The sequence below is a fragment of the Oratosquilla oratoria genome, chromosome 4 (assembly GCF_046742065.1).
Source record: "Oratosquilla oratoria isolate Oo_2021 chromosome 4, ASM4674206v1, whole genome shotgun sequence".
In the NCBI taxonomy this organism is placed as follows: Eukaryota; Metazoa; Arthropoda; class Malacostraca; order Stomatopoda; family Squillidae; genus Oratosquilla; species Oratosquilla oratoria.
In genome coordinates, this window is record NC_134780.1 from 21717823 (window position 1) to 21731323 (window position 13501).

A 13501-nucleotide genomic window follows, 5' to 3' on the forward strand; every position below is an offset into this window, starting at 1 on the left:
ATAATAATAATAATAGAGCTCCAGAGAAACGACAGATAAAAGTATAAATTCTAGTAGTACACGATATGCACAACCAGGTTGCCGTTTCGTAGAATTTTGTACCAAAACATAGAAAAATAGCGGCATGTGGCAACTGTACGAGGACACGAGGAAATTTTTTCTACATATCAGTAGGCTGTTCAAAACATTTAAAAACTCAAGCTGTTGTTTAAAAAACACTTAATTATTTATCAAATAATAAATGGTACATAAAAATATGACTTTTATTGGTAATTACGTTAATTATGATATATTGTACCCCAAAAGATACGTTTTTACGGTGTAGAAAAAAAATTATACGCTCAAGTTTCAGCTTTCTTTTTGTGATAATAATATAAGAAAAAATTGTATTTTACTGAATATGTTAGGGCATGGGGTTCTTATATACATTCAAGAATAAAAAAACTAGAACCAACATTTTGTCAAAATTTGACAAGTATATCTTGTTATGAAAGTCTGCACACGCCCGAGAAAAATGTATGCCCCGGTATGGCAACACTCCCATTCTACACGGCAGTGTAGAAAACGCGGCATCCCTGTGCACAATATCAGACGATGCATGAAACAATATACACAGGAAAAACGGACGACTGCAATGAGAAATAACAACTGTAAGACACGGAAGATAAAAGTGAATAAACATAGATAAATGAGAGAACGAATAGATAAATAAACGAGTAAAATTTAGGTTTGGATTTTCCATTCTGGACCACATACAGATGGGAGTGACACTTCACTCAAAAAAAAAAAAAAAAAAAAAAAAAAAAAACGAACCCGCTGATCAACTGTGATCAACCTAACATAGACTGGGTTAGGTTAGGTTTATTTAGGTCAGGTTAGGTTGTGTATCACGAGCCATGACCAACTGTAGAACGTTAGGTTAAGTTAGGTTAGGTCAGGTTAGGCTAGATTAGGTATCACAAACCATAATCAAGCGTAGAAAGTCCACCACTATTGTCTTCCCGGAGCTGGGCGCGTTCCTTGGTGCGTTCCTAGGTGCGTTCCGCTTTAGTTTGGCCGCGGTTAGCGCTCCCAAACTATTAAAGCAATATAGGTGCCGGTATAGTATGTGGCCTACCTTTTGGATGTGGCCTACCGGACTTTTTTTTTTTTTTTCTTTGGTATAGTATGTGGCCTACCGGACTTTTATTTCGGTATGAACCTGTCTCTTAAGCTTTAATTAAAGTTTGGGAGCGCTAACCGCGGCCAAACTAAAGGGGAACGCATATAGGAACGCACCAAGAAACGTGCCCAGCTCTACTAATCACATGTTTCTTTCCGTTCAAAAAGGACCTAAAACTTGGCCAATGAACTTTAAAAAGTCATTGTCAGGTATTGCAAGATCAATTTTACTGAAGGCTAAAGAAATTACGTACCATCTCTGCTGTATATATATATTCTTTTTAGAAGTTGTGTACTTAAATAGAAAGGTATCATGACACGTAAAATAGCTAGGAGGTATATTTCTATGTTCATAAACTGAAACATAATGCTTCATAACTTGTAATTCCTAGCTACCAATTGCTTTGCAGTTCACAAATCTAGATGTCTAGAGAGGCAACAAATTTTCTATTACGCAATTTTTCTTGAAGGTGATGCTCCTTGCTGCATTGATGATTATCTCTGCAGATGATTTCTTTACATAAGAACATAAGAATGAAGGAGACTGCAAAAGACCATAAGGCCTACAGAAGGCAGTTCCAAGTTAAACTATTCGTGGTTGTTCAGCTCAGTGTCTTTGTAGAACTTGCTCGCTGGCCGAGCGTGTTAGAGCGTCGTTACTTGCGGCGAAGGTCGAGGGGATGGCGGTTCGAACCCTGCCACCGGCGAAGTTAACAGAAGGGTATGGTTTATTAGATTCCATGCTACAAAGTCCTCTGTGAGGGGCACCGTCCTAGCCTTCCGATAAGGGGGAGTTTGTGACGTTAAACCATATCATCATCATCATCATCATCATCATCAGAAATTGTGTGTAGGCGTTCATAATCTCCGACCAGGTTTTTGGCTCAACCGAGCCTTCTTCTGAGAGTGATATTAATATTACAGATGGGCGGTTAATCAGAACATATACTAAAAGCCCTTTTTCCCTTTGTATGGGGGTTACCTAATCAAGGCACACACTCATCACCCACCCCACCCCCATCCAGTACCCATTTGGTGTCCTCACTTCTCCAGTCCCTGCCACATGTGATCCCATGAGACAGCAGGGAGTGAAGGAGTGGGGATGGGTGTAGATGTTACGGTGGAATAAAAGAAACAAGTAAATGTCGCGGGGGGGGGGGAAGGGGCTAGTAAAGTGAAACTGGCATCTGGGGGATGAATGTAAAGAAAAAATTGTATTATTGAGAAGGAAATAGGAATCACATGAAGAATCGTCACCCCAGATTTCGACAAGGTGACAATTGTTCATGTGGGCTGTCCTAGGGTGATAATTGTTGATGTGGGCCATCCTGGGTTTACATTTCTTCGGTTGTTTAAGTTGAAAACAATAAGCATATCACTCATTCAACCTAACCTAACCTAATCTTTATTCCACTGTTGATATTCGGCGTACTGGGGTGACAATTCTTCAGGTGGGAACTCATGGGGTGACGTTCTGGGGTGGCCCCGGGCATCTAATTAGAGTGAGGCATACAATCAGATCACTTGGGGGCGGGGGGAAGAACTTGATCAATTTGATTGATTTATATTTAAATCGGATAACGTGTTTATGTTTCATTTGTGTTTACATAATGAAAATGTCTTTCTTTCTCATAATATTTCTCAGTACTATGAGACCTTATACTTAAATCTCTGGGGTCTACAATCAAGGCGTTGCACGCTAATACTTTTCAACACTAAAACAAATCGCTAAACATCCACTTAATCCCACTAGTTTTCGAAGTGTCACTCCAATAGTGATCCTCCATGGTCCTCTAGGTGGTTCATGGTCCATAGGATGAGGGCCCTTGTCCTACTCAGGGTCGGTCAAGAAGCAAAGAGGACCAGGTTCATCCGAGGAACAGTTGGGTTCGTCCATGACACACACCACGGCATTTACGTCATAACAGTATTCGTCGTTCCAATTTCCCCCTGAGGTTTCAACACAGTCTTGATTATCATCGAGATTGTTTGGTTGGCTAGATCCCCAGTTGAAGTAGGTGACGGGTGAACCTGCAGAGAATCAAAATCCAGTTGTAGTTACCTGAAGGAAAATCGGTGTGTGTGTGTGTGTGTGTGTGTGTGTGTGTGTGTGTGTGTGTGTGTGTGTGTGTGTGTGTGTGTGTGTGTGTGTGTGTGTGATTCACCATGGTCTTGAATCACCTGTTGGACTCGTGATCCACAGCTATTTACCTCCCGGAAGAGAGCTCAGAGCTCATATATGACCGATCTATGGGTAATGCTGTGACCTTACACGCACACACATACACAACTGCCCGCCCACGAGAGTTTTCCGCTTTATTCCTCCTCTCTCATGAGTTCATAACATTTGTTTGGTTTCCCTTAATTTTTCTCCCCCCCCCAAAAAAAAAGAATATATATATATATATATATATATATATATATATATATATAAATATATATATATATATATATATATATATATATATATATATATATATATAACAAGAAGAAGAAGAAGAATGATGAAATGTTGATGACGAACTCTTTGGTTTATCACAAAGTTAACAATTGCAATTATCTTCTATTTGTTAGATTTTTGTGATATGCTTAACTTACATTACTAGACTACAAAAGCCTAGCAGATAGAATGATTGAATTTTTAATATTCAGACTCCACACACTTTAATTGAAATGTCAAATTCGCAACAGCAACCCATAAGTCCCCTAAAGTCTTGTCATGGTTATTTGGAGGCTCCAATGGCGCCCAGGTTGGGATCTACTGACTCAGTATTTCCTTTTCAAATTAATTACCATCTTCTGCTGATACAAAAACGCCTTCCTCTTGCTTGTCCTCCATGCCCAGCCAAATTGGGGTCGTCGTCAATGAGCTTATGTACTGGTTTTCTTCATCATTCTGGAACACAAACAAACCAGTCATTATTCCTTGTTTACGTGTCAGTTGTAGACATGCAGTGTAATGTCGATACGTACGACTTGTAAAATACTACAAAAGATTATTAGAGAAAATATAAAAACGATAGACCGGCTAGTAAAACGTGAAGTAACATCAATCCATTTAGATTCAGAAAAGGGATTTCTTGTGTCTCGGAGTATCTAAGAGTGAGAAAGAATCATAACCAAATTACTATGAGGCTGGGTTACAAACTTTTACACCTTGTAAAAGCATTTGGTAAAGTACCACACCAGAGAGCGTGGTAGAAATTAAGCTAAAGAGTTGAAAGCAACGGGGAACTGTTGGAGATAATGAAAATATTCTCATGACGGAGAATTCTCACAAGGAACAATGTTGGCACCAATGATGTTTATGTTCACTGTAAGATTTGTTTTATAACTAGGACAATGGTGAATACAGGGGTACAGGTTACACACTTCTAGACCTTACAAACTTTTAGACCTTAGTAAAGCATTTACTAAAGTACCACACTAGAGACTGGTAGAAACTGTGACACTGATACATAAAGGTATACGTAAATGATCTAATAAAAGGAATATGCATCATGTTTATATTCACGGGTGTAAAAAAAAAATCTAGTACAGTATGTTATTATGACCTCCTTCACATATTTGAATTATTTTGACAATGCCTTCTCTAACAACTAAGTTTAAACCATCTCAGCATTCTAGGCTATGTGTGACAACTCTCATACCAGCGGAGACTGGGCAGGTATAGCAGACGCATTATCATAACTAGACTTCCTACCCCGCTGTAACCCGCTGGCAGAGCGGGTTAGAGCGTCGCTGTTTGCGGCGGAGGTTGAGGTGATGGCAGATCGAACCCTGCCGCCAGCGAGTTGAACCAAGGGTATGGTCCATTAAATTTCACACTACAAGGTCCTCTGTAAGGGGTACCGTCCTAGCCCCCTGATAGGGGGAGTGAGCGATGTTGAATCGAATCATTACTGGTACTTTAATCTAGTGTAAATTAACCATAATTATTCGTTCCCTTTGAACTATGGTTATTTAAAAGTTTGTGCGAACTGACGGTGAGCGAAAAATTATGACACACACACACACACACACACATACACACACACACACACACACACACACACACACACACACACACACACACTCACTGACTCATATATATATATATATATATATATATATATATAATATATATATATATATGTATATGTATATATATATGGTAGCCTATTAAGTTGGACTAGTAATTGGTTGAATGATCGAAAACAGAGAGTTGTTTAAACAGAAAAACTTCTAGATGGAAAAATGTTACGAGTGGAGTTCCTCAGGGTTCCGTTCTTGGGCCACTTCTATTCATAGTATATAGAAATGATATAGACCATGGACTAAAATCTACTGTTTCCAAATTTGCTGATGATACAAAACTGTGCGGAATGGCAAATGATCACTTAAACCAATTAGATATTCAAGAAGATTTAGATAAATTACAGCAATGGTCTGAAAAATAGCTAATGAAATTTAACACAAGTAAATGCAAGGTAATGCACATAGGTAAAAATAACAGTAAATACGATTACAAGTTATTTGGAAATTCGTTAACAAAAGTGGATAGTTAAAAAAGATCTCGGCGTAATTATCAGTGACGATCTCAAATCAACCAAGCAGTGTATTTCAGTCTCTGAGAGAGCAAATAAGATTCTAGGACTGATTACGCGATCTTCTGATTTCAAAAGTCCATCACTCATTAACAAGCTATATAAATTGTTAGTTCGTCCACATTTGGAATATGCTGTTTCCGTATGGTCACCGAATCTCATTAAAGACATTGACAGACTGGAAAAAGTACAACGGCGAGCCACAAAACTGATTCCAAATATCAAAAATAAATCATACGAAAATCGACTAGAACATATGAATCTGTTTTCCCTAAAAAAGCGTAGACTCAGAGGTGACTTGATACAGGTCTTTAAAATTCTGAAGGGAATTGACAACATCAAAAGTAACAAAATTTTCAGATTGAATGAGAATCAGACAAGAATCAATGGTCTCAAATTGTCCGGAAATAGATTCAATTTGGAAGTAGGTAGAAACAACTTTGCCAACCGTGTGGTTAATGAATGGAATAAACTTCCTGCACAGGTAGTGCAATGTAGTTCAGTTCGAAGCTTTATGAATCATTTAGATAAGCACCTAAGCAAGATGCTGTAATGATTATAATTCATTTTATATTATTTGTTTTTGTTTTGTTATCATTTGTCTGTTTGATTTTCATTTATTATTAGTTATATGTCAATTTATTATTATTTACTATTTACCTGTTTGTTTATTATTTAACTATACCTATGAATTTATTTATGTATTTTATTTGTTATTTACATTATTATAGTTTTTATTTATTAATTTATTATTATGATTTTTTTCGAATCCAACCTAGATATGGACCAAAAGGTCTCCTGTCGGCATGCTCTGCCTTTGTAATCCTTTGTAATCTTTGTAATATACATATATTATATATATATATATATATATATACATATACATATACATATATATATATATATATATATGTATGTATTTGTATGTATTTGTACAACATTGAATGGGTCCCAGTGATTAGAGATACATTTTTATCAACCACAATGCACTTTAATTCTAAGCCATCAACATCGGACGAACCGTGGAGCCGCATGCAGAAATTGAAACGTGGCACGCCCGAGGACTCGAACCCATGTGGCGAGAACGTTACTAGTGCCGTATTCCGTATTGACTATTAGACCAATACACCATCGAGAGAGAAAAATATATACATATATATATATATATATATATATATATATATATATATATATATATATATACTATAATAAAGTAGTAGCTTCTGTCTGTCTGTCTGTTTGTTTGTTTGTTTGTTCACGAACTCCTCCTAGGGTTTTGGAGATAGACCCCCATAACCATATATATTCTGATACCCTATCACTCCAGGTACTTGGATAACTATATTTCATTTCCAAAAAATATTATTTTGGCTAGGGTTAAGGGTTAAAGGGGTATGGTGGGGTAACACGCCACTACTGTAGTGTCCCCTTAACACGATTGACATTTTGTGACAAAAATTACTATGATTAAACAAACCATTGTATGTGTTCATAAATATTATTTATATTTGTGAAATTAATGTTGCCACAAACTATGATAGCCTTTGTAAGGAGAAAGCATGTAAACGTAAAATGATTGCATAATTTTAACACATGTTTATATATTGGTTATTTTTATTTTACTTTTTCGCGGGCGGTAATACACTCAAGTTCAAAGATAATAAAAGGTTAATTCAATTCTTCTCTTACGGCCGAATATATCTTATTTCCAAAAGGCGTCTCCCTCCTCAAATTTATTTTTTCTTACTTGCTTAACATTTTATTTGTGTTACATTTTCTATTGAGTTCTATTGATACGTGTAACTTTTCTCCACAAATTCTATCAAAATTAAAATTATCATCATTCGCCCGCAGCAACGCGCGGGTAATTTGGCTAGTATATATAGATGTATGTACACACACACACACACATATATATATATATATGTTGATAAATTGTTTAAGACAAATGAGAGAGTGATAGGTGGGGAAGGGTAAACGAAGATGGGCTAAGAATACATTTATTGTTCTTACGTTTCGGTTATTGTAACCTTCCTCAGAGAACTTGTTACAGAACATCTTGGTCACAACATTTATACCCGTAGTGGGGGAACTTGTGAAGCTTCGAGTGTCAGGTTTTTTCTAGCGCATTTATTATTAAGAGACTGGCTGCTTTAGATAGGCATATAAATCCTTCTCTGTCGTTATTATTTTCTTTGACATTTATGTGTGCAGCTTCAACTGTCTTTCTCATCTTCTTTTTTAATCCTTTGTGTAAAATTTCGACTTTACTCCATTCGGGAAGGTTGTTGCATATTTCGAGGTGGCGGACCAGGGAGTTGGACGTTCTGTGTGCTTTTAAATCATTCCTATGTTCGTTTATCCTCTTCTCGAGGAATGATTTAAAAGCACACAGAACGTCCAACTCCCTGGTCCGCCACCTCGAAATATGCAACAACCTTCCCGAATGGAGTAAAGTCGAAATTTTACACAAAGGATTAAAAAAGAAGTTGAGAAAGACAGTTGAAGCTGCACACATAAATGTCAAAGAAAATAATAACGACAGAGAAGGATTTATATGCCTATCTAAAGCAGCCAGTCTCTTAATAATAAATGCGCTAGAAAAAACCTGACACTCGAAGCTTCACAAGTTCCCCCACTACGGGTATAAATGTTGTGACCAAGATGTTCTGTAACAAGTTCTCTGAGGAAGGTTACAATAACCGAAACGTAAGAACAATAAATGTATTCTTAGCCCATCTTCGTTTACCCTTCCCCACCTATCACTCTCTCATATATATATATATATATGTATATATATATATATATATATATATATATATATATATATATATATATGATATATATATACTTCCTGTTGTAGTGGTACCGCGCTCAACTGCTAATTCAACGGTTTGCATCTAAGGCCCGACTCAGGGCTGAAAAGAATCACAGCACTTCAAGCCGGCACCCCGTCCCTGGTGGGCAAGTGGTTGTTGTCTTGTGCGTGTGTGTGTGTGTGTGTGTGTGTGTGTGTGTGTGTGTGTGTGTGTGTGTGTGTGTGTGTGTGTGTGTGTGTGTGTGTGTGTGTGTGTGTGTGTGTGTGTGTGTGTGTGTGTGTATGTGGTCACAGCATTATCCATAAAATAAGCCATCCAACATATGGCCTTTGAGCTTTCATTCGAGAAGGTAATAGCTGTCGGTCACGATTCCAACACGTGATCCAGGACCATGGTGACACACACACACGCGCGCGTACGCGCGCGCAATCGTATATGCCATTCACAAATATTTACATAATTATTACCTTGGGGATGGGTAGGGTTGCTCCAATGTCTTTACAGATTGCCATTGCAGTTTCAGGGCCATGTCTACCTTCCATCAAAACGTAGACCTTATTCTTAAACGTGGATCCGCTCTTAGGGTAGTCTTATAGAAAGAAAGAAAGATTGCACATTCCTTAGTCTTAATCAAACTAGATGATGAGGAAAAATGTAGCAATAACGGCAACAGCAATGCTGGAGAGGGAAGCCCAGCAGGGCTAAGGAAACGCTGAATACACTGGATCCCATACTCTGATTCTGTCCTCTCTGCAACATAACCTATGACGTATGTCGTTGACAGTTGCCGACAAGTCTATTAACATAAACACCATGTACGACGTCGTACTAATAAGAGCTCATGTACTCCACTTGGTGTTTATTTTGATAGACAACTCATGACGTCATGTCTTACTTTTGGCTAACGTCAGGTTATTTCATTAATATGAAAAACAGAGTGATTTGTCGAAAAGATCATTTGCATTGAAGTTTGCCGGTCACGGGGAGTGGGTAACGAATGGAATAGACTCAGTAACCATGTAGTAGTGAGCGCTGAAGCTGTGAGTTGTTTTAAGAGACGATGAGACAACTTTATGCACAGAGATGACGGGTGGTAAGGGACATGGATCTGTCTAGTGTACGCCTTATGGTCTCTTGCAGCCTACTCCATTATTTTGTTTTTCTGTTTGAAAGAGGTCGGGTTCGTGAAGACGCACGGACTCGAAGAAAAAAAAACCCATAAGAATGAAGGAGACTGCAAGAGACCATAAGGCCTACACTAGGCAGTTCCATGCCCCTTACCACCTTTCATCCTTATCCATAAAGTCACTTTATTTTCTCTTAAAATAATCAACTGTTTCAGCGCTCATTAAATCACAGTTACTAAGTCTATCCCATTTGTTAACCACTCTGTTGGTGAGCCAGTTCTTGCCTATTTCCTTCTTAAACCTAAATCTGTCCAATCTAAACCCATTACTACAAGTCCTGCTCTTCTGTCTTAATATGATGACCTTACATGCATCCCCGTTATACCTCTCCACCACATGACGTAGCCAGGGGCTTCTGTCGCGTCGAGTGCAGAAGCTATTGGAAAGTTGGTGAAGATCCTGCACACACGGGTATCTTCGTTGTAGCAGACTCCGCTGCATTGAACCATCGCACGACATCTGAGGACACAGACACTAACGTTGAGGGCTCCGTCCTCGAAGTCCATGAGTTCGGGGTCCGGGCACTTCTCTCTTCTGAAGGGACGGAAGAAGGTTCTCTTGGCAACTCCGCAGACTCTTGTGGTGACTAACGCTACCAGAAGGATCTTCGGCCAAATGGATAAGGCCATGTCTGCGTTGGTGAGAAACCAACATGAGAGCGGCCTCAAATGGTTCAAAGGTGTCAGGTTTTCTACTGATAACTAAAAATGTAATGGTCAAGAACCTTTACAAAACGGGGACCCGCGGTGGGAAAAAAAAAGGGCGGGGGACACCTAAATAGATTTTTATTTATTGGTTGAGGTGATTATATTTTCTATCTAATTTTGTTTTCATCTTCATTGTTATTAAATGCAGGTTTATATAATAGGGTGATTTTAATCCTACTACTATTTTGACCAGGGATATTATTCTTTAGTTGGGAAAAAGGAGCGAGGCGAGCACCACCGCAGGCCACGCACCCATGGCGAAACCGTGACGACGAAGCCGATGCTTGTAAAAAAAAATCCATGAAGCTACATTTTTTATACTTCTTAAACTTCTACATTTGAATGGAGAAATATTTAAATCAATCATGGGTTTTAGGAATTGCAGTTTTAAAATTCTGACTATTGAATTCATGATGATTAATTCTCTTTGCGCCAAAACGTCCGTCACCAAATGGGCTAGCGTCAAATTAGCTGGCGCCTTTATGGCTACACCCAACGGTCCCATTTCGGTCAGACGACACGCCAAGTCAACGGGAAAGATTCTACAGTGGCTATCTTACTGGTTTATTTGTTTCGTGATCAATTCCTTAAGCCCCTGACACACCTTAAGTGAGTTTGTTTGAGTAGAAACGACTTCGGTGACAATATTTTATTTTTCGAATCTCCAAACGTCAAATCGCCTTTGCGTCACTTATTTAGATGGTAAATGACGAACTGAGAGAAGTTAAACCTAGATTACGAATATTAGACACGTTGTTGAATTGTAAGACTCAGGGAAGTCTAGAATACTGTAGGCGAAGTCGTCTTCAAGGTTTTCGAATTCACAACATTTGACGAGAAGCGTGATAGCGTGAATGGGGCTTTAATGGAGCAGTTATCACAACTTAACTACACATATGGAACAATCAATTCTGGAAGACATAGCCTGAGTCTGTGATTAACTTGGTTATGAAGAGATACGAAGTTACGAGATAGGCTCAATGACCTTGATTGATATAAATGAACTTTGACTAATGACCTCGATGTGTAAAGGCGCAAATCGACACGAAACGACGCACAGCCCGCTGACAAGCACCACACGGATTGCAAACAGCTTAGTATAGTCCCCAATAAGTCATGTCACATGCACTGCATATACTCACCACTAAAGTCCCTAAGAAGTTATGTCACATACACTATATATACATATATATATATATATATATATATATATATATATATATATATATATATATATATATACATATATATATATATATATATATATTAATCACTAAAGTCCTAAGGAAGTCATGTCACTGATAGTACATGTATTCACAAAAAGAATCATCCAACGACTCCCACATAGTGGGAAGTGAGAAACCTCTGGTAAGGCAAAACTCTATTAATTTCTTCAAGCCGCTGATTTTTCCCTTTAAGGCCGACGTCCGGATCGCTTCCTCGCCTGGCCAGGACTGTCGGTAACCAACGCAGCAAGCCCGCAGTGGGTCCCGAGAATCGAACTCACGTCCACGTGCTCATAAGTTCGACGCGCTATCCACTGGCCTACCGCGCGGCCATACATATCCTATTAATACCTATCATGTAATCGGTTGTTGATGTAACTACCTAACTACGTGCTCGTTAACTACTTTCCACTGACTACAAGTCATTTACCTAAGCGTCGACTACCTCAACAACTGGTCTGAACTACTGAAAAACATCGTGTGTGTGTGTGTGTGTGTGTGTGCGTGTGTGTAATTCACCATGGTGAATCACACACACACACACACACACACACACACACACACACACACACACACACACACACACACACACACACTAGCATGGTGGTGCGCGTAGTGCTTGGTTCGAATCCTGCCCAGGGCCGAAATTAATTTCGGTACAGCTGCGCTTCGGGTCGTTACTCTGACTCTCGTGGGCGGGGAGTTGGGTGTGTGTGTGTGTGAAAGGTCATAGCATTACCCATAGATCGGACCTACGAGCTCTGAGCTCTCTTCCAGGAGGAAAATAGCTGTCGATCACGAGTCGAACACGTGATCCAAAAGACCAAGTGAATACACCATGGTCTTGGATCAAGTGCTGGACTCGTGATCGACAGTTATTAACCTCCCGGATGAGCGGCCAGAGCTTGTATGACCGACCTATGGGTAATACTGTGACCTTACAAGCACACACACACACAACTCCCCAACCACGAGAGTTGGAGTAATACCCCGCAGCGCAGCGATACTGAAATTATTTCAGCCCTGGGCGGGAATCGAACCCGGACCGCCGTAGTGGCAGGCGAGAACTGTAACCACTGCGCCACGAGGTGTGTTTATGTACGTTTGCAGTCACAATGTACAGAACGCGTGTTCCAGCGTGTCTTTGTTTGTACTAAGCCTTGTTGACAAGGGGCTAGTTGAATAGCCACTAGGGCTAGCGACTTGTAAACTAGCCCTCTACTTGCCCAATGTTAACAGAAAGTTAGTCAACTTGCCTCCAAACTGTTCTAGTGTGAACACTTACTTGCCGGGTAAGGTAACTTGCAGTTAGCACTTGGGGCTTCCAAACTAGCTCCGTTTCAACGAGGCTTTAGTGTTAACGGAAAGTTAGTCAACTTGCCCCCAAACTCTCCTAGTGTGAACACTTACTTGCCGGGCAAGTCAACTTGCTATTAGCTCTAGCGGCTTCTATACTATCCTCGTGTTAACAGAAATTTAGTCAACTTGCCTCTAAACTTGTGTGAACACTTACTTGCCGGGCAAGTTAACTTGCAGTTAGCACTTGGAGCTTCTAAACTAACCCCATTTCAACGAGGCTTTATTGTTAACGGAAATTTAGTCAACTTCCCTCTAAACACTCCTAGTGTGAACACTTACTTGCCGGCCAAGTCAACTTGCAATTAGTACTAGGAGCTTCTCTCGTGTTAACGTAAATTTAGTCAACTTGCCTCTAAGCTCTCCTGGTGTGAACACTTACTTGTCGGGCAATTCAACTTGAAGTTAACACTAGGGGGTTCTAATCTATCCTCGTGTTAACGCAAATTTAGTCAACTT

General features: G+C 39.4%; 1 protein-coding gene across 1 annotated transcript; it reads right to left on the reverse strand.

Moving 5' to 3' along the window:
- Positions 1–1304: 1304 nt before the first annotated feature.
- LOC143024253 (CD209 antigen-like) lies at positions 1305–10382 on the reverse strand. Its single transcript, XM_076183038.1, has 4 exons — positions 10079–10382; positions 9034–9155; positions 3955–4057; positions 1305–3192 (listed from the first exon to the last, which is right to left on the reverse strand). The coding sequence occupies exons 1-4, from the start codon at positions 10380–10382 to the stop codon at positions 2993–2995; spliced, it is 729 nt and encodes a 242-aa protein (XP_076039153.1). The 3' UTR covers positions 1305–2992.
- Between the last annotated feature and the right edge of the window lie 3119 nt (positions 10383–13501).